At 37.9% G+C, this 18,792-nt stretch overlaps 1 protein-coding gene and 1 pseudogene across 1 annotated transcript; one reads left to right on the top strand and one right to left on the bottom strand.

Moving 5' to 3' along the window:
- Positions 1–1,932: 1,932 nt before the first annotated feature.
- On the bottom strand, positions 1,933–3,960 carry LOC143380536 (cysteine/serine-rich nuclear protein 2). The gene is given in 2 exon segments (XM_077105184.1): positions 1,933–3,478; positions 3,481–3,960. Coding segments are annotated over 2 exon segments (1,632 nt in total). The 5' UTR covers positions 3,647–3,960; the 3' UTR covers positions 1,933–2,012.
- A 6,927-nt stretch (positions 3,961–10,887) lies between these two features.
- LOC143380435 (protein inturned pseudogene) lies at positions 10,888–13,826 on the top strand (annotated as a pseudogene).
- Positions 13,827–18,792: the final 4,966 nt, after the last annotated feature.

Here is an 18,792-nt window from a genome sequence, read left to right as displayed (position 1 = left end):
GTGACCACTTAGTTATCAGCTGTAACTCTATTCCACCTGCCAAAGTAAGTGGTACTGTATATGAGTAACAGCAAAGTGGCAAGTGTAATGATTGTATGTGGTGTGAGGTGTATGGGTTGTATGAGAGAAATATCCATGATTGTAGATACTTATTTAGTGTTTGTTAACCAAAATCACATGAGGCACAGTTTAACAGTGAGGTTGTGTTTGATTAGAACTCACTGATCATGCCTGAGCATCAGAAGAACAGAATTTCAAGAACAGTAGTCTAATTAAAGAAGTGATCTGGAGACTGAAACATTTAAAAATGCTGTGACCTTCTTTTGTGTTTGGTGATTAACAGATTTTTACCTTAAAGACTTGAAGGACTGGGGTCGGGGATGTGGCTCAAGCAGTAACGTGCATGCCAGGTGAGCAAGCATGGGGCGCTGGGTTCAATTCTCAGCACCACATAAAAATGAAATAAAGATGTTGTGTCCACTGAAAACTGAAAAATAAATATTGAAAAAATTCTCTCTCTCTCAAAAAAATAAATAAATAAATAAATAAAGTGAAGGACTGGTTCTTGACACTTATTTTCACTTTTTGTTCTATGACCACAATCCCAGATCATTCATTATCACAGAAGACACTTATCAGAATGATGTTTTATATATGTCTAATCAGATCCTATTAAACTTCACTTTCTGTTAGTCCTAGTCTTTCCACTCTGACCTCTGAAATGCAATGAATTCTTATAATTTTCTCTTCTGTTATGGTGACCCTCACATGATAACATTGTAATGTCAGTACTGTGACAATCACAGAGTATAACATTATTCAATTCAGATACACAAGCTCATTTTTTGTGCATTCTAAAGAAGTTTGTTTAAGGAAGGATTCTACCTCAAAAATAAGATTTTCAACTTCAAATCCCAGGAAAACAAGAATTCTTTAATCTTTTTTTAGTGATGAAAGAGAAATTTTAAGAGCTTTTCTTTTTACATACAATTATCATATCAATAGTTTTTGAAGCAAATGTTGTCCAAATAGTTCCTGATACTCAAATTGGTCCATCCTCAATACTCTCTTAAGGAATGGACATTTAAAACATCTTTTTATTGCATTTAAAATTGTCTTCACATGGACATCTGTACACATTTTTAACTTTGCATACACATACAAACACACACATACAAAATAGTCTTTTACCAATTTCTTCAGTTTTCTTCTAGCCTATACATCTATGATAGCATATAGATTCTCTTTTCAAACTGAATTATTCTATACCTAAAATCCACCTCTAAAAGTGCCCTTATCTCTGGTCATTTTACAGTGTCTACTGGTTTTAATCTTTATTCCAATAAAACCTATTATTACGGCACCATAGCTGTACAGCTTCCCTTCCTTAGCTACATACAGTCTTATGTACAATCAATCCAAAGATCTATTCTTAGTTCTCTGGTTTTTACTACTTCACCAAGAAAAAACATCATCCTTGATTGGTTTGAGTTTCATCGTTTCTACTTTTACACATGAATCATAATTGCATCAGGGGAAGATTACATGATATCTTTATCTGATGGTATAAAATGTACAATTTCCAACCCCAAAGAGAAAAATAATGCATGTATAAAAGCTAACAATTTTGCAGCTGGAAGTGATAAATGACTTTTCTCAGTTGCCCATTTATTTTTATGTGAAAAGGAGTCAAATTATAATATGCTGGAAAAGGATAAAGAGTACATGAAGTACGGAAATCAGAAAATGGACATAGGAGTATTGATAGCTACACTCTTATTCCTGTAGAAAACAGAAGTTATCTTTAAGTATTTGCATCTCTCTTTTCAACAAGAAGCTGACTGAATTTGATATATATTTTCACTATGTGCCGCACACTGCTATATGCAACCTGATGTCAGTAGAAGTGTGTGTGTGTGTGTGTTTCTTCTACAGTTTTGTTTTGAAATGGCATTAGATAAAATAAGGGAATAAATAGAGAATGGGTGTGAGGCAGTATCTCCACCCCCACATCACACTGCTAGAGGGAGTTCTAGGGCAGACTCTTCAGGGGGTCGGTCCTCATTCTGCTGGGAGGTCTTCTCCACCCCACAGCCTTCTTCAGTGTCCGTGTGGAAAGGGAGGCTTGAGGGGGACCAAGAGGAGCGGAAGTCTTCATTCTCGGGCTCCTCAGAGTTACAATCTTCGGGCAATAGCGCTTCTAGAGTGGGTGTTTTCCCCACCTCTGATTTACAGAGGGCATCTGGGTCTGCGGGGCTGCAAGCCACCAGTGAGGTAACAGGGAGAGAGAAGACACTCAGATCCTTCTCCTTGGGGAAAGAAGCTGTGCCTTCTTCTGTACCAGGCTCTCCTTTCACTCCCAAGACTGGCCTCTGCTCCACCTGGTAGTAGACCAGGGGACCGCTGTTCAAGTAGGATGGGCTGTTCACCCTGGAAGCAGACGGGTGGTCTGGGTTCTCAGCAAAACACAGGACGGAGGAGCCTGGGGGCAGCTGAGCCTGAATGAGAATGGGGGCTGAGAGACCTGGGCACAGCTCTTCAGGAACGGCCAGGGGCTCCTCCAGGATGCACACACCCAGGCTCTCAATGCTCCAGTCCAGGCTGGCGCTGGAGCCGCTAGAGTCTTCCTCGGCCTTGAGCCGCTCCAGTTCCTCTGCGCTCTGCAGGTGCATCACTGCTGTTTCATTCTCTGCGATGAACTCTTGGAAGTCCTGTGTCTCGGAGCCCTGGGCTCCTGTCAGGCTGCAACTGGCAGTGGGTGAGGGCTCCTCCTCTGGGGCTGCCCGGCGGCTCACCTGCCGCTTGCTCTCTAGCTCCAGCTTCATGATGGTGTGGAGGTAATGAGTCCGGACTCAGATTGGATTAAATTCAATGCGCCCAGCCATGTTCCCACAGCCATCCCTGGAGCAGCCACACGGAAAGGACATGCGATCCACCTGGCATTTAATCCCAGCCTGGCTACAGGCACATGCTTCTGGGTCACAATGTAGTCGACAGTCACAACCACATTCTTCCCGAGATAGGCGGATGGCTCGAAGTTCTTGCTTCTCTTCAGCATCAATGCGGTGAACCCCAGAATCCCTAAGCAGGGCCCGTGGCCTTTTGGTGGGAAGAGGCTGCAGGAAGAAGTAATCGTCCACCTCCACATTTTCCACATCAATGTCTTCATCTGAAACATCGTCTAGTGTCAGGCCATCAGCCTCTACCGACTCCACGGTCCTATTCTTGGTCAGCTTCATTTTCTTGGCATGGAGTTTCTCTTCCTTCAGATGCTCACGAAGAATCTCTCGATGGTTCACCTCCTGCTCTTGTGCAAACTCACAGAGTGTATAGCTGCGTACAGAGTTGTGGCGCTGGGCCATGCCCAGAGAGCTACCACCCTGGCTGGGCACACTGGTGAAACCCTGGCGCCTGGCAAAGTAGTATACCGTCGTCACCTGGTCAAAGCGGACATTCTTCCTCCGTAGCTGCTTCTGCGCTTCAGGATGGATGTGGGTGTGAAGCTGGCAGTTGTAGGAGGACTGAGGCTGTCACAGCTGTCAGCACTGTCACTGCTGGAGATCTCATCATCTGAGTTGGAAACTGATGAGCCCACATCCACATCATCAAACTTCCTTTTGAGACTCGAGCCCGTGAATGCATCCATTGGTTTCAAAGGGTTTCCTTGGGGAGCCTACCAGGTTGGCCCCAAGCTTCTGCTCACCACCAGCTAACCCGCTGCATTAGGATTCTTTCATAATGAAGAATGGTCTGTGTGTCACATTGCCACTCTAAACCCCTTTGAAAGGCTGAATCAAGACTAAAAGGGATGGACGGCAGTCGGCGGCGTGTTTGGGCCCCTCCATCCGCACAGCTCTGGGTTTGACCACTCCTCCACAGCCGCCCGAGGGCCGATCCCGAAAAAGGACTAGGCGGCACCCTCCGTCCCGCACCCCCAGGCCCATTACCAGCCCCTCCGCAGCTGCCTCCTCCTGAGATGGTCTCTGCCGCCCCCGCTGCCGCCGCCGCCACCGCCGCCCTAGCCCGGGTGGGAGGGAGGGAGGAGTGAGCGAATCCCGGGCCCGTGGAGACAGTCAGGGAGCTCCCAGGGCGGCAGGGTGGGTGGGCAGGCCGGCTGGCCGGCAGGCAGGCGGCGGGGGGCGGGCGGCTCCCGCAACTCAGGCGCCGCTGGCAGCAGAAGCCCAGAACCGCCCCGGCTCCGGCTAACAATGTGTGTGTGTTTTAATGTGTACTTTCAAAAGATATTCAGATAGCATTTATCCTCCAGAAATTTAGACTCTATGGAGAAAGAGCTGTTTATCAATGTATAAAGGTTATAGTAATAATTATTCACCTAAAATTGTAATAAATTATTCAGTGGAAAGACAGAATATACATTGTAGAACATGAAATATGTTATTGATCTATCCTAATACAAATCCAGGTCATTTCCTAAAATTGATGAGAAAAAGTTGTCAAAAGTTATGGAAAATGGTACAGAGAAGCAATATTTTAGTGATAAATTTATCACATAAGAAAGAAGGTAGTGAAACAGGAAGAAGTTTGTCTATGAGTAAGTAAATAAGCAAAAAAATCTAATGAGAATGGTCAGCAAGGAGGGTGTCTTGATGACTTAGTGAGGTTGACAGAAGGCATTTTGTACAGTATCTATATCTTTTAAGAATTTAGAATATGGGTTGGGAAGCTATTAAAGACTATAATCATTTGAGTGAACGGGGAATATCTAGCAATTGGCAGTTATTATTATAGTTAACAGTTTGTAGTTTTTTTCTAGTTGTCTATGGACAATTGTTCATGGAAAGGACAATATTACACAGGTAGAAAATTGTTAGTTGATATTTTAGTGTGTTTTCTTCTGCTAATAATGCAATTCTGTGAACTTGGTAAGTTATGAAGGAAAGAGGTTTACTTTGGCTCACAATTCTGGTCTAAGGTCAAGGGTGCATATCTGGTGACAGCCATCTTTCTGGCAGATTTCTAAGGCAGTACAGGGCCTCTCATGGCAAGAAATTTTGGAAGTGCCAGAAACGTAGTCACACTTTCTTTACAGAAGACCTAATCTCCATGTAACCCATTCACTTATTTATCCATTATTGATATAAAGTAATCCCTTCTTGAGGGCCTAGCCCAAATCACCTCTGGAAGGTTCTAGCACTTTCCACTTTTCAAATATCTCATAATGAAGATAAAATTTCAACCTGAGTTCTAGAAGGAATAAATCATATTCAAAACCTAGCAGAAGTTATTGAAATATCCACATAAAAAAGCATGTTGGTGAATTATTTTTTTAGAGAAAGTGCAGGTAAAGATGATTTTTCTCTTCCCCTGTTGTGTATAGATAAAGCACCTCACACTGTAGCCATTTTGCAATTGGTCTGAGGGTGAAGGCACACTAAGATTAGCAAAGCAAAGAGATAAATAGGTTCTTGATAACAGCACTAAATCCCTGAATCAACTAAGGGTGGGCTGACAAAGAGGTCCAGTTATGAGGACTGAAACCCAAGACCTAATGGAAAGACATTATGGTACCTATAGTGAGCACTGTCCAACAGTAATTTCTCTGAACACTGTATTTCTAGAGGAATAGATTATTTTTAATGAAAGACAAGACTTTAGAGGTTTATCATTGATGCCTTGAAAGGTTGTGATTTAGAACTAATCTTGTTTAAGTGTCTGTAATATTAGAGTTGAGGGACTGATTTATAAATAAAAATTATGTAGGAAATTATAAATAACATAGTTTTGTATTTTGAAAAGTAATAAAACCAATTCTGTCTGAGGCTACTTTATAATGATGTTCTTAAAAGAAAATGGGACATGACAAAATCCATAAGTACTTAAGTATAATAACGACATTGTTTATTTTGTATTTTCTCTTGATAAGCCTAGAATTGATATCAGATAAATACCTTCACTTTCCTTGGATCAATCAAAATAGCAAGATATTCTAGATACTTGTTGTTAAGGGGAATATGCCAAAAGTTGAGTATCTCTTGCAGATGATTGGAGTACCATAGAAGCATTGACCTAAACTTATTAGAGAAGAATTACCAAAACAAAAAAAGATGAGGTTGAATGAATCAGAAGGAAATGAAGAATCACGAGTATTTGATGATGAACAAGATTTCCAGAAGGCTGTGACACTGAATCACCAAGAAACTGACTTGGAAGATAAAGAAACAGATCTCCCCAGGGCTATTTATTTCAGTATGCAATGTAGACCCAGAAATAAATTTCAAAATACTCCATAGACATCAGGTACAAATCTTATTTCAAAGGAGTTATACAAGGAAAGGGAAAAGAGACTTGCTTTGGAAATAAAGTACGTAATACAAAGTTAAAATTGCACATCTCATATGTAATATATATTAATGGGTACACATATTTTGTGTTATATAGTATATAAACTCATATATTATATATGAATATTATATATTATAATATATGTTTGTGTGTGTATATATATATATATATATATATATATATATATATATTTACATGATGGTGGTCTGGGATATAAAGGCAGTATTTGGTAACTGGTCAGGAGAAATTGATTGGAAGGAAACATGAGTAAACTTATTGGGATGAGAAAATATTTGCTGGATCAGATGGTAGTTATTATGTTAAGAGTATATTTTTATCAAATTTATCAAATTGTAATTAAATTTTATATGATTTAGTATATAACTTGCTGCAGTAAAGACAAATATTTTTTAAAAACTTATTGTATGTCATGTATAAAATTTACAATTGTTTGAAAAAGAAGTGAGAAAAATATATTAGATATAACTCAAATTTTTTTTCCTCACTAATTGTTTTGATCAGCATTTTCAATAAAGACATGTTCATGTGTGGTAAATTGGAGAACAGGGTATATAATTACTTCAATATTTTACTATTGAGCTTATTTCTGAGGTTATACAGAGAGAGGCAGATGAGGAATTAGATATCAGATAAATCTAAGGTTGAGTTATAAACCTGAACTGTCTGAGATATATGACTCAATTGAGAACATGGTGGGAAATGAAGTGTGGCTAGAGATGGAACATAGCAATGAACAGAGAAGAAAATCTAGACTGAAATTTTGAAGGATTTCAACATTTTTTAGTTTTATTAGAAAGAGAGACTAATAAAGCAGAAGCCATAATGACAAAAGAAAGCAATTTAAACTTCAGCTTTCATTTAAGGAAAAATAATCACATCTATTAAAGTCTAATAAAAACTCAGAAGTAAAGAAGACTAACAGGTATCCATTAGAGCAAGGTAGTTGGGTGATTTCAAGGACAGTTATCACAGGAATATCTATAATTTTCAATTTGGGAAGTACGGGAGGATGTTTCAGTGGTGATGGCAACATCAGGCAAGGAGATGATAAACCTCACAGAAGAGAAGTGAAGTTGAGGGATTCCCATTACCATGTGAGAAAAAGGGGCTAAGGTTCAGAAGATAATTAGAGATGAGCCTGGAAATGACAGTTTTTCATTTCTTTTGGAGGAAATAATAATGTTGAATAAAGACTAAGATAAGTTTATGGATTTAACCCAAACTTAAGTGTGTTTTAACTTGATCACTATTTTCTACAAGACCATTCTCAGAAACTATGATTAGAGTTGAGCACAGTACAGATGGTCTGGCAGCTCAGAGAGGTAGGAAAGTGGACTGGGTAAAATGTCTTGTAGAATTAAAGACCTGTTTGTTTTCCAAATAACCTCTTTACATTTTTATATCATATAGGTTATATGCACACAAAATTAAATGTAACTATGATTCCAGCATGATTTTTCTTAGCACAATGTGACATTTTAATTACCTATAATTTCTAGATGGAAGTAGAATGATCTGCCTGTCACACTAAAAATATTTTGCAGATATTGAATATAATGCTGTGTTAAAATACATCTGTAAGATTTTAACATAAGGAGGTGACAGTACTGACTGAGAGAGATCAATGTCTTTGAAAGATAATTTTATTACAATACTTACACATCTCAAGAGATGTGTTCATGGGAAAACATACGATTAGAATATGTAGTTACAGGACCAATAGGAAAGGCTAGGCAAAAGTTTCATGAAACTTATTTAGGAAAGATAAAACAGGGCTGAATAAACAGTTTATATTTGACTATTCTGAGTAAATTTCCCAGTTTGCAAGGCTATAAAGGTGATATCTAGTTGCCTGGAAACTGATCATAGGATGAGTTAGGGAGGCCAATATTGGTTTGGTGTGTGCCAACTAGATGAGGAGGTGGTTGGGACCATAGACTTAGAATTGGTAGTTTGCATATAAAAGGCAAGTTCCCACCTAGCCAGTCCTTTTGCTATTTGTAATAATTGGATATCACTGGGAAGCAAAGTCTGTTTTGGTACTAAGCATTTTACAATTTCAAAAACATTATAAAATTAGAAAAATTTAGAAAACCATATATGGTTTCCACTTAGATTTTTGCATGAGCTTCCTTTGAAAAATCACTACTGGTTGTCCTAATTAAGGAGATTATTGGTAATTGGTTGGTCCAACATTTGAATTCTCAAGGTTCTCTTAATATACTGAATGAGGAGGGCAAAGAGCAAGGAGTTTGGAATAATTTGTATAGACTTGCTTACATCAATAAAAAGTGAAATTTAAGGTGGGTAGTAAAAGACTTGCAGGAAGCAATAGAGAAAACAATGACAGGTGGGTGTCTGCTTATGTCTGAAGAATTAGAGATCATGTTCAGAGAGTGGGCTGTTTGAATTAGTAATTTTGCAGGTGATATTGTTGAATATTGATAGATGTGAAGGTAAAAAAATAATTGCATTTAAGATAAACAAAGGAGATAAGCCGTTAAAACTGAACAGGTCATCAATGTGTAATATGAAGATATCTAGGATGATGAGAAAAATAAAATTGTGGTAGAAAGTAAAAAAACCATCTATAAGCTAGGGCTTTTTGGTCTTTGCATAATGAGAAATAACATGAGTTAAGTATATGACAGAAATAAGAAAAATAATATAATTTTATATTAATGAGTAGTGGATCAGAGACAGGAGCATTGATATAATTGGAATGACATTCTGATCAAGACGTGGATGTATATAAGATGTGAAGGAATGTACTTATAAGAGTGCAAGGTCAATAGAATAAAGATAGTCATCATCTGGGGTTCAGAGATGAAAATAAGATTCAAAGATGGAGAATAAATAAACTTTAAAGCTTATTTATTTATCTTTTTATTTTTTTTAATTTGAATACTCAAAGGCAGAAGGAAAGATTTAGCCAGGCTGGGGAGGAGATAGGAATATACTGTGTAGGAAGAAAGACTAATTCATGCTAAGCATTGTAGTAGACTCAAATATAACAAGAAGTGAAATTACTGCTTTGGTCATTGACTTGAACGAGAGATATCAGACTAGTGGTAGACTTCTTCTTGATGTTTTCGTAGGTTTGTGTTTATTGTGACTAGTCTGTATTTGAAAAAGTAAGTCCTGGTATTTGTTATGGAGTGAAGCATATATTTTCTAAAAGACATGTTCTTGAATAGTATAATTAGTAACACTATTGAAAAAGCCTGTCAACAGCACACTACATAATTCATTATGGTATATTAAGATAAAAGAATACAACTATGCAAATTTTTTTAGAAAACTGTTAAGCTCAACAACACAGATGAATTTCACAAACATAATATTGGTCAAAAGAAGTCAGATAAAAATGAGCATATGTTGCTTCAATCTATTTCCCTTAAGTTCAAACACAGTCAAGACTAAACCATAGCATTGAAAGTCTAATTCTTATTTAAAAACTACTAGAAAGAAGCAGAGGAATGACTTCTAGAATATTAGTAATCTTCTAATTCTTGATATGGATAATGATACCTGCTTAGGCTCAATTTAATAAGAATAAAATTGTCTATACTCTTATAAATGTGAATGCTTTATGCATGTATTTTAAACCTACTTCTATTTGTATTAAAATAATGACTTCAAAAATTTCAGAGCTATTTTTACAGTAAGAAAAATGTATAAGAGATTCTAATAGAATTATTCTCCTTTACTGGTCAGAATGGTTTTTAGTAAATATTACTCCCCTTGTCAAGGGATGAGATTCACCAATATTAGCTTGAACTAATAAAAATTCATCCCCTGGGAATATGGCTAGGATATTAGGTTCTGTTAACAAGGAAAAAATGCTGCATAGTTTTCAAAACTTAGAATTAATAAATAATTAAACAAAATCCTTAATACATTCATATATAATTTTATTTTAAAACACTTTTAGCTTTGCTCTGATGACAGATCATGTTCAGAAGATGATCTGGTTCATGATAACTCATCCTTTTACCACTAAAACAAACAGACAGACAAATACATAGCAAAGGAAAAAAAAATCAACATGGTCACAGGGCGATTTAATAGCCACAGCAACAGCTTCTGATTATAAAACAGATAAAGGACTGGAAAAGACTCCCCCCCCCTAGACACACACGCAGCCAACAATATGCAAAAATGTTCAAAATTACTGATAATCAAAGAAATGTTAATCAAAACTACAATGAGCTATCATTCCTATCCTCATTCCTATCAGGATGTCTGTTACTAATGATCAAAAGATGAGTTGATAGGCTTGTGAGAATGTGAAGAACTAAAAACCCTGAATATCCTGTTAGATATGTCAAGTGGTGCAACTCCTATGAAAAACAGTACAGGGAATCCTCAAAAACTAAACAGAATTATCACATGATCCAGCAATTCCATTTCTGAATCTATATGTAAAAGTATTGAAATCAGGATCCTGAGGAGATATTTGACCTTCTGTGTTTGCTGCCGCAGTACTCACAATACTCAAGGTGCAGAAACCGCCCCCGGCGGCAGCAACAAGGCGGCCGGCCGCTGCGGGCAGAGGCGGCGGGCTGTGAAGGCCCCAGCGGCGGCCGTGCATCCCTCACGATGGCATCGCCGACCTTGGGGGCTTCGCGTGGAAGCCCGGACGCGCTCCCCGCAAGTTCCTCTTCGCAGGAAGACGAGGAGGGCGATTCTGCAGACTGGACGAGCTCCTCGGGCTCCTGCGCCTCGGCCAGCGGCGCTTCCGATGATCTGGAGCCTGAGTGGCTGGACAGTGTTCAGAAAAATGGAGAACTGCTGTACTTGGAGTTGAGTGAGGGTGAAGAGGAGAGCCTCCTTCCTGAGACACCGACTGTGAACCACGTCAGGTTCAGTGAAAATGAGATCATCATTGAAGAGGATGACTGCAAAGAAAGAAAAAAGTGTGAACCCAAACTCAAGCGATTTACCAAAATTTTAAAAAGTAAAAGACTTTTACCCAAGCGCAAAAATAAAAAAAAAAAAATAGCAGTGATGATGGGCCAGTATCCATTCTAAAGCATCAGTCCAATCAGAAGACAGGAGTCATTATCCAACAGCAGTACAAAGATGTGAATGTTTATGTGAATCCCAAAAAGCTCACCGTCACAAAAGCCAAAGAACAGCTCAGACTTCTAGAAGTGCTGGTTGGAATTATCCACCAGACCAAGTGGAGCTGGAGAAGAAGTGGGAAGCAGGGCGATGGAGAGAGGCTTGTGGTCCACGGCCTGTCACCAGGAGGATCCGCTATGAAGAGTGGTCAGATAGTAGTTGGTGATGTCCTTGTTGCTGTGAATGATGTTGATGTGACCTCTGAGAACATAGAGAGAGTTCTGTCTTGCATTCCTGGACCTCTGCAGGTGAAACTGACATTTGAAAATGCGTATGCTGTAAGAAAGGAAACAAACCAACTAAGAAAGAAGAAGGCACAGTCTAACACAAATGATTTAGTCAAACTGCTGTGGGGAGAAGAGGCTGGGAGCATCCCGCAGAATACGGTGAACTTGCCTCACATCATCATGTACCTCACGCTGCAGCTCGACTCGGAGATCTCGAAGGAAGAGCAGGAAATTCTTTATCACTATCCAATGTCTGAAGCATCTCAGAAGCTTAAAAGTGTGAGAGGAATTTTTCTTACACTCTGTGACATGCTGGAAAATGTAACTGGGACACAGGTTACTAGCTCATCCCTCCTTTTAAATGGAAAACAAATTCATGTGGCTTATTTGAAACAATCTGACAAGGTGTTGTTAATTGGTTTGCCTGCTGAAGAAGTTCCTCTTCCTCAGCTAAGGAATATGATAGAAGATGTTGCCCAAACTTTAACATTTATGTATGGTTCTTTAGATAGGTCATTTTGCCAGGTTGAGAATGCTCCTCGTTTGGATCATTTCTTCACCTTGTTCTTTCAAAGAGCGCTGCAGCCTGCCAGCCCCCCTCCCTGTGCCAGTCCCAGTGCTTGGCAGTACGAAGCTTCCAGTGCAGCGCTTTTAGACAACCTCCCTGGAGTTCGGTGGCTCACACTTCCACAGGAAATCAAGATGGAACTAGACACAGCATTAAGTGACCTGGAGGCCGCAGATTTTGCAGAACTGTTTGAGGATTACTATGACATGAGACGGCTATATACAATTTGGGGCTCTTCTCTATTTTACAAGGGTTATTTGATATGCAGTCATTTGTCTAAGGATGATCTTGTTGAGATTGCCACCTACTGTCGCCACTATGGCCTGCTGTCTTTAGCAGCAAAACAAAGGATTGGTCAGTTGATAGTATGGAGAGAAGTGTTTCCTCAACATCACCTCCAGCTTTCTGCAGACTCAAGCACAGAAGCCTTTCAGGAACCAGAAGGGAGATATTTTTTGCTAATTGTTGGATTGAGACATTATATGTTATGTGTGCTATTAGAAGCTGGAGGCTGTGCATCTAAAGCTATTGGGAATCCTGGGCCTGACTGTATATATGTGGACCAGGTCAGAACAACTCTTCACCAGCTGGAAGGAATAGACTCCCACATAGATGAACACCTAGTGTCTTCTCCAGGCCCCTGTTTGTCTTGTGCTGACTGGTTCCTTTCTGGAACACGTGAGAAAACTAAGAATTTGACAGCTTCCCCTATTCTCAGCAGGCTGCAAGGTTCTTCCAGGACAGCAGCCTCTCCAACATGCAGAAGAACCCTTTTTGGTGACTATTCCTTAAAGACACGTAAGCCCAGTCCCTCCCGAAGCAGTGGAGGATCTGACAATGGTTGTGAAGGTGGAGAAGGTGCTGGCCTTAGCCCCCACACCATACCGGATGCAATACAAAAGCAGCGAGCCGGGCTCTGATTGTTCAGAAGAAAGTGGAACCTTGCTTAAGATCACTAAAAAAAAGTCTACCCTTCCAAATCCATTTCATTTGGGAAATTTGAAAAAGGATCCTTCAGAAAAAGAATTGGAAATATATAACACAATGAAATTGACATCTGGTCCTGAGAACACACTTTTCCACTATGTTGCCTTAGAAACAGTGCAAGGAATCTTCATTACTCCTACCCATGAAGAGGTGGCACAGCTCAGTGGCTCTGTCCACTCACAGCTAATAAAGAATTTCCATCAGTGTTGTCTCTCCATTCGTGCAGTTTTCCAACAGACTTTGATGGAAGAGAAAAATAAGGCACTAAATGGTGGAGATCGTGCTGATTCTACAAATTCGCTGTCCTCTCTTAACCCTGTGAAGGAATATGGTGTGTTATTTGAATGCTCACCTGAAAACTGGACTGATCAGAAAAAAACACCACCAGTTATGGCCTACTGGGTGGTAGGGAGACTCTTTCTTCATCCAAAACCTCAGGAACTTTATGTCTGCTTTCATGACTCAGTCACAGAAATTGCCATTGAAATGGCTTTTAAATTATTCTTTGGATTAACCTTGTAGTTGTGTTTTTATGATTAATAGCAACATGAGTGACAGGTGGAACAGTGTTAAAATTGCTGAAATCAATACACAAGAGATAATGTTTAGTTTATTTTCACTGTTCAACATTGAGCATAATATTGTTATTGAGATGAAATGCTGTTGGACTTGATGCATCAAGCCTTTTGTAGTATTGTGAGACATTGGAGAAGATAGATGATTGAAATATATAGAAGGGAGTGTTAACTTATTGCCATTTTGGTATGTAATATTAATTTATTGACTAGTTTGAAATAATGTAAATTGTTTCATATAAAGTTAATATAGAAAATGTTTATTTGGGAAAACACCCCCCCCCCAAAAAAAGATGCAGAAACCATATGAATATCCTTAAATGGACAAATAGATAAAGAAAATATGGTTTATACATGCCGCAGTCTAGCTGGGCACAAATAACAGAGCCGTCAGGAAGCACTTGTAGGTTCAAAACAGCAAGTCTTTATTGCCGAACTCTACCAGCACTCCCCACATGGTCCCCAGGAACACTCCCGAATGCCACCCACGTAGCTCCTCCAGGAACATTCCACACACCAAGTGGAACTCCCTCCCCTGGGCTGTGTGCATTCACTCTCGGAACAGTGAGAACTCAACGGGAACTCCAAAGTAGCAGCGGGTGCCGAGGCAGCAGGAGCCATTCTATTACCTGAGAGTAAAGGTCTAATATACAATTGAATCAATCCAGCATCATCTTAGTGGCTCCCCACTCAACCATTACTTCTGGCAAAATGCCAGGGGCCATTCCAACTTGGCTGTGGCTCTCAGCATATACATTCAATGGTATATCATCCACAGAACCAGTTTTCACTCAATAGTGGTTACCAAGTGACTCTTTCAGGTCAGTAATAATTACTAAAAATATTTATATGATCATGAATTAACAAAATACAATTTTAAAACTTTTATATTTTTATCTGTAATATAATTCAGAGCCAGTGATATTATTTTTCAACTTTTCATGTTCTACTCATTTAAAAGATACTTATAGACATTACATTTCAGTGGAAGGAGGTACATGTTAAAAAATAATAATGTGAAATAAGAACTGTTATGTAAATAAATTATATAAATAAATGTTACAGAGAAATGAAAGAGTAGAGTTGGGAATGTTGGGGAGAGAGAAATTTATGGTTTTCCACAGGTTGTTCAGGATAGGCCTCAACAGAAGTATGGCACTTGAAATCAGAATTAAAGAAAATTTAGGAAGTGAGATAGATAACTGAGTGAAGAATGCAGTTGAAGGAAATAACCAAGGTAGATCCTCCTAAGTTGGGAGTAATTCTGGTATAGCAAAGGGAGGTTCAATAACCATGTCATTATTTTATGAAGCAAAATAATTAGAGAAAGTGTGGTAAATGAGGTCAGAAGTAAACAGGGTAAGGCAGAGGGATTTCAGACAACTGTTAGAAATTGACTTATATTCTCAGTGAAGCTATTTCCATATTTTGAGAAAAATATGAGATAAATTGACCTCCATTTTAAAAGTATTTCTTTATGTGCTGTATTTCATAGAAAATATGAAAAGAAGGACAAAAACAGAAGAACTTGTTAGTAGGCTTTCTAAGTAATCCAGGTCAGGAAGGATAATAGCTCATTGGAGGGTAGGCAGCAAGAGAGGTGATGAGTAATTGTTACCAATTCTGCAGGAGGCATTTTTGAAACAGAAACAGCAGAATGATGAACTCATTTTAACGTGTAAGAGTAAGGTAGGCATCAAAAAGGATTGTGGTTTTTTTTTTTACCCACAAACTGGAAGGATGAAGTTAGTGTCAAATGAGATAATGAACATCACTTGACGAGCAGGTTTGGGTAGGAAGATAAAGAGTTTGACTTAGTAAACGAGGTGATTGGATTAGTAAAATATCCAGAAGAAGATGTTAAAGCAGTTGGACTGATGTGGTCAGAGTTTGGAAATAAAATATAAGTTGGAAACTAATAGGTACAATAATCACCTATAGATGACATTCATAAAATGAAAATTAATTAGTTCATCAAGAGGATGAAGAGACCTTAAGAACAGATAAACACTCATGACTAAACCCCAGGGTCCTGATTTTTTAAGAGTTTGGGAAGTAGGCCACAAACATACTGAAACCAAACTGGGTAGAAAGAGACCTAGTAGAGCATGGTGTCACTGACATTCACCACTGAGTTTGTGTGGTGTACTGAGTATAGGTCTTAGGTACTATTAATCCCAAATACTCTTATTAAAAGACTCACCATTATAGTTTATATTACCCTATTAACATACAACTTGCAAAGATTAGTAAAGCACAAAGAGTATCATTGTATCCTAAAAAATCCTCACTAATTTTTCCAAAATGATCTTTAGCAGATGTATGTGTGAAATCTGGCATAGAAGTGAAATGTTACCTACAGTATAATTCTTCACTAAATCATGCATTGGAATATTATTCTAGAAAACCTGTAATTCAACAAATGAATTTTATATAAGAATGTCACAAAAACTAAGGGAAACATACTCCCATTATTAATATATCATATATTCTCATAAAGAATATTTGTATTTACTTTTTCATGTAGAAAGTATTTTTGAAAAAAAAGTCTATAAAAAGAAATCTTGGCAGTCACAAATAAGATAGGCATAGAAAATAAAACTTCAGAACAAATATAATTACCACAGAAAATATTTGAAAAAGTTATATCTGATAAAGAACTGTAATCCAAAATACACAAACAGCTCTTGGAACTTAGGACTCAGAAACTAACTCAAGTAAAAAAAATGGTTCAATAACTTTAACAGAGTCTCACCCAGAAGATATACAAATATCAAATAAAAATATAAAAAAATATTCCCCATCATCTACAGTTAGAAAAAATGCAAATTGAAACAACAATGAGTTGTCATTACATAACTATTAGAATGATCAAAACCCGGGACACTGGCAGTACAAAGCACTGGCAAGGATTTGGACCAATGGATACTCTTATTCATCGCTAATAGGAATGTAAAATGATAAATCTCTTTGGAAGACAGTTTGGCAATTTCTTATAAAACAGAATTTTAAACATCAGAGAAGAAGTAAATGATTTTGAAAAGCAAAACAATAGGGGATTTCAATAAAATCAAATGCTGATTCTTTAGAACTTCTTTAAAATCAATGCAATTCTAATGAGAATAAATAGGACAAAAGGCAGAAATTGCAAATGAGAGAAGTGAACAAGGAGATAGCTCTACTGATGTTCCAGGCATTAATGTCATGGGGGAAATTATTAATAGCATCATGTCCTTATGTTTCAAAACTCCTTAAAATATACAGGGATTATGAAGAAACAGTAAACATATGAGTAGTCTTCTGTTTTAATAAAATTGAATCTGTAGTTAAAAATTTTTCAGAAAAAGAAATTGCTAGTCTACATAACTTTATTGATAAATTTAGAGAACATTAAAGGAGGAAACTATAAACTATATAAAAGTGCTTTGGAAAATAATAGCCTAAAACAAAAGTCAGACAAAAAATGATGCATATGGAAGCTACATATTAATATTTTTTCATTGCTTTGGATGCAAAAATTCTCAACAAAATATTAGCAAATCATAATTAACAACTGTTAGAAGCATAATTTTTCATGAGCAATTACATTTAATCCTGATTGCTCAGGCTATGTTCAATCAGATAAAAGCTGTTACTGGGAATAGGAAGAGAAAGAAGAAAGATCAAAAGAAGGTCACGAAGAAGAAAAAAAATGAAGAAAGCTATGCTTACAGTATATTTAATGGTGAAAGATAAAATGCCTTCCATAGAATCAGAAACAAGGCAAGGCCATTCATTCTCATAGCATCATACTAGAAGGCATGTCCAATCCAGAAAACAGGAAAAAAATGGAGTTATATCATGTTTACAGGATGGAAAAATCCCTGCTGAGAGATCAGTTATCCACAAATTTATCTATAGATTTAATGCAATTACAACACTACAATCAAAATCCTAATAAGATTTTTTATATATAAATTGGCAGGTTCTTGGTAATATTTGTATAAAAAGGTGAAAAAAAGAATATTTTTGGAGGTTGTAGGTCCCCCAGTAAACAACATTCAATATCAGAGATTCTGGGAGAACTCAGGGCAGTTGGAGAATACAGGTTTCTTGGTTTCTTGTTATCAGTAGAATAAGTAATAAGTATGCAGGGAAAAGCCTCCATCTGTCTGGGTAATATTAAAACTTTTGCTCCACCCTAGATTGTACTTCTTAGCTCTAAAGATTTATGAATAATCAACCTATGCCTCAATTATTTCAATGTATTTCTAATCTTTGGTTTTTTTATCCCCCAAATCTTTTCTTTTTAATTTTATCACTGCTAAAATAAGAGTTGCTCAATTTCAAAAGTGGCCTATATCTTTTCTTCTTCCAATCTCTCCATGACTTTCTCCTTTTTCTCTAATTTTAATTCATCACTTTTGTATAAGTCCTCACATTATCTTTTTCATTCATTCAGTCTGTCCTTTTAGATTAGGCCTTCATATATTCAATTTTTCATTAAAACCAAACATAACTCTAACCTTCTCCCAGTCTTACTTCTCTCACCTAGGCTGAATTCAAGACTGAATACCTTGAGACTAAGAAACTCTCAGCTTGAGGTTGAAACCTGAGATCCCTGGAGGTGCAAGTCCTGGAGTCCAAAGGCAGGAGAACCTGGAACTCTGATTTCCACAGGAAGAAGAAGAGCATTCTGACTTGGAAATAGAAAGTGAGAAGCCATTCTCCCTCCATCTTTTTGTTCCATCTAGGGTCCCAGGTCATGAAATGGTGCCAAACATTAAGGGTGAATTCACTGTCTCACACACCTGTGTTCTTTAGAAGCACACCATGACACACAAGGGGCAATCCAGTCATACTGATCCAAAACATAACCACCTAGGTTTCCCTTTTAGAAGAAGGGTGTGTGGGTTAAGTATCTTCTGAATCATTTCCAACTAGATGAGTATCCCTTAATCAAGTCAAGTTGTTTATTCAAAAATCAAGGCATCACAATAGTCAT

Source organism: Callospermophilus lateralis, chromosome 14 (assembly GCF_048772815.1).
Source record: "Callospermophilus lateralis isolate mCalLat2 chromosome 14, mCalLat2.hap1, whole genome shotgun sequence".
NCBI classification, from domain to species: Eukaryota; Metazoa; Chordata; class Mammalia; order Rodentia; family Sciuridae; genus Callospermophilus; species Callospermophilus lateralis.
Note: the sequence above shows the minus strand (reverse complement) of the source record. Positions and strands in the feature narration are given on the sequence as shown.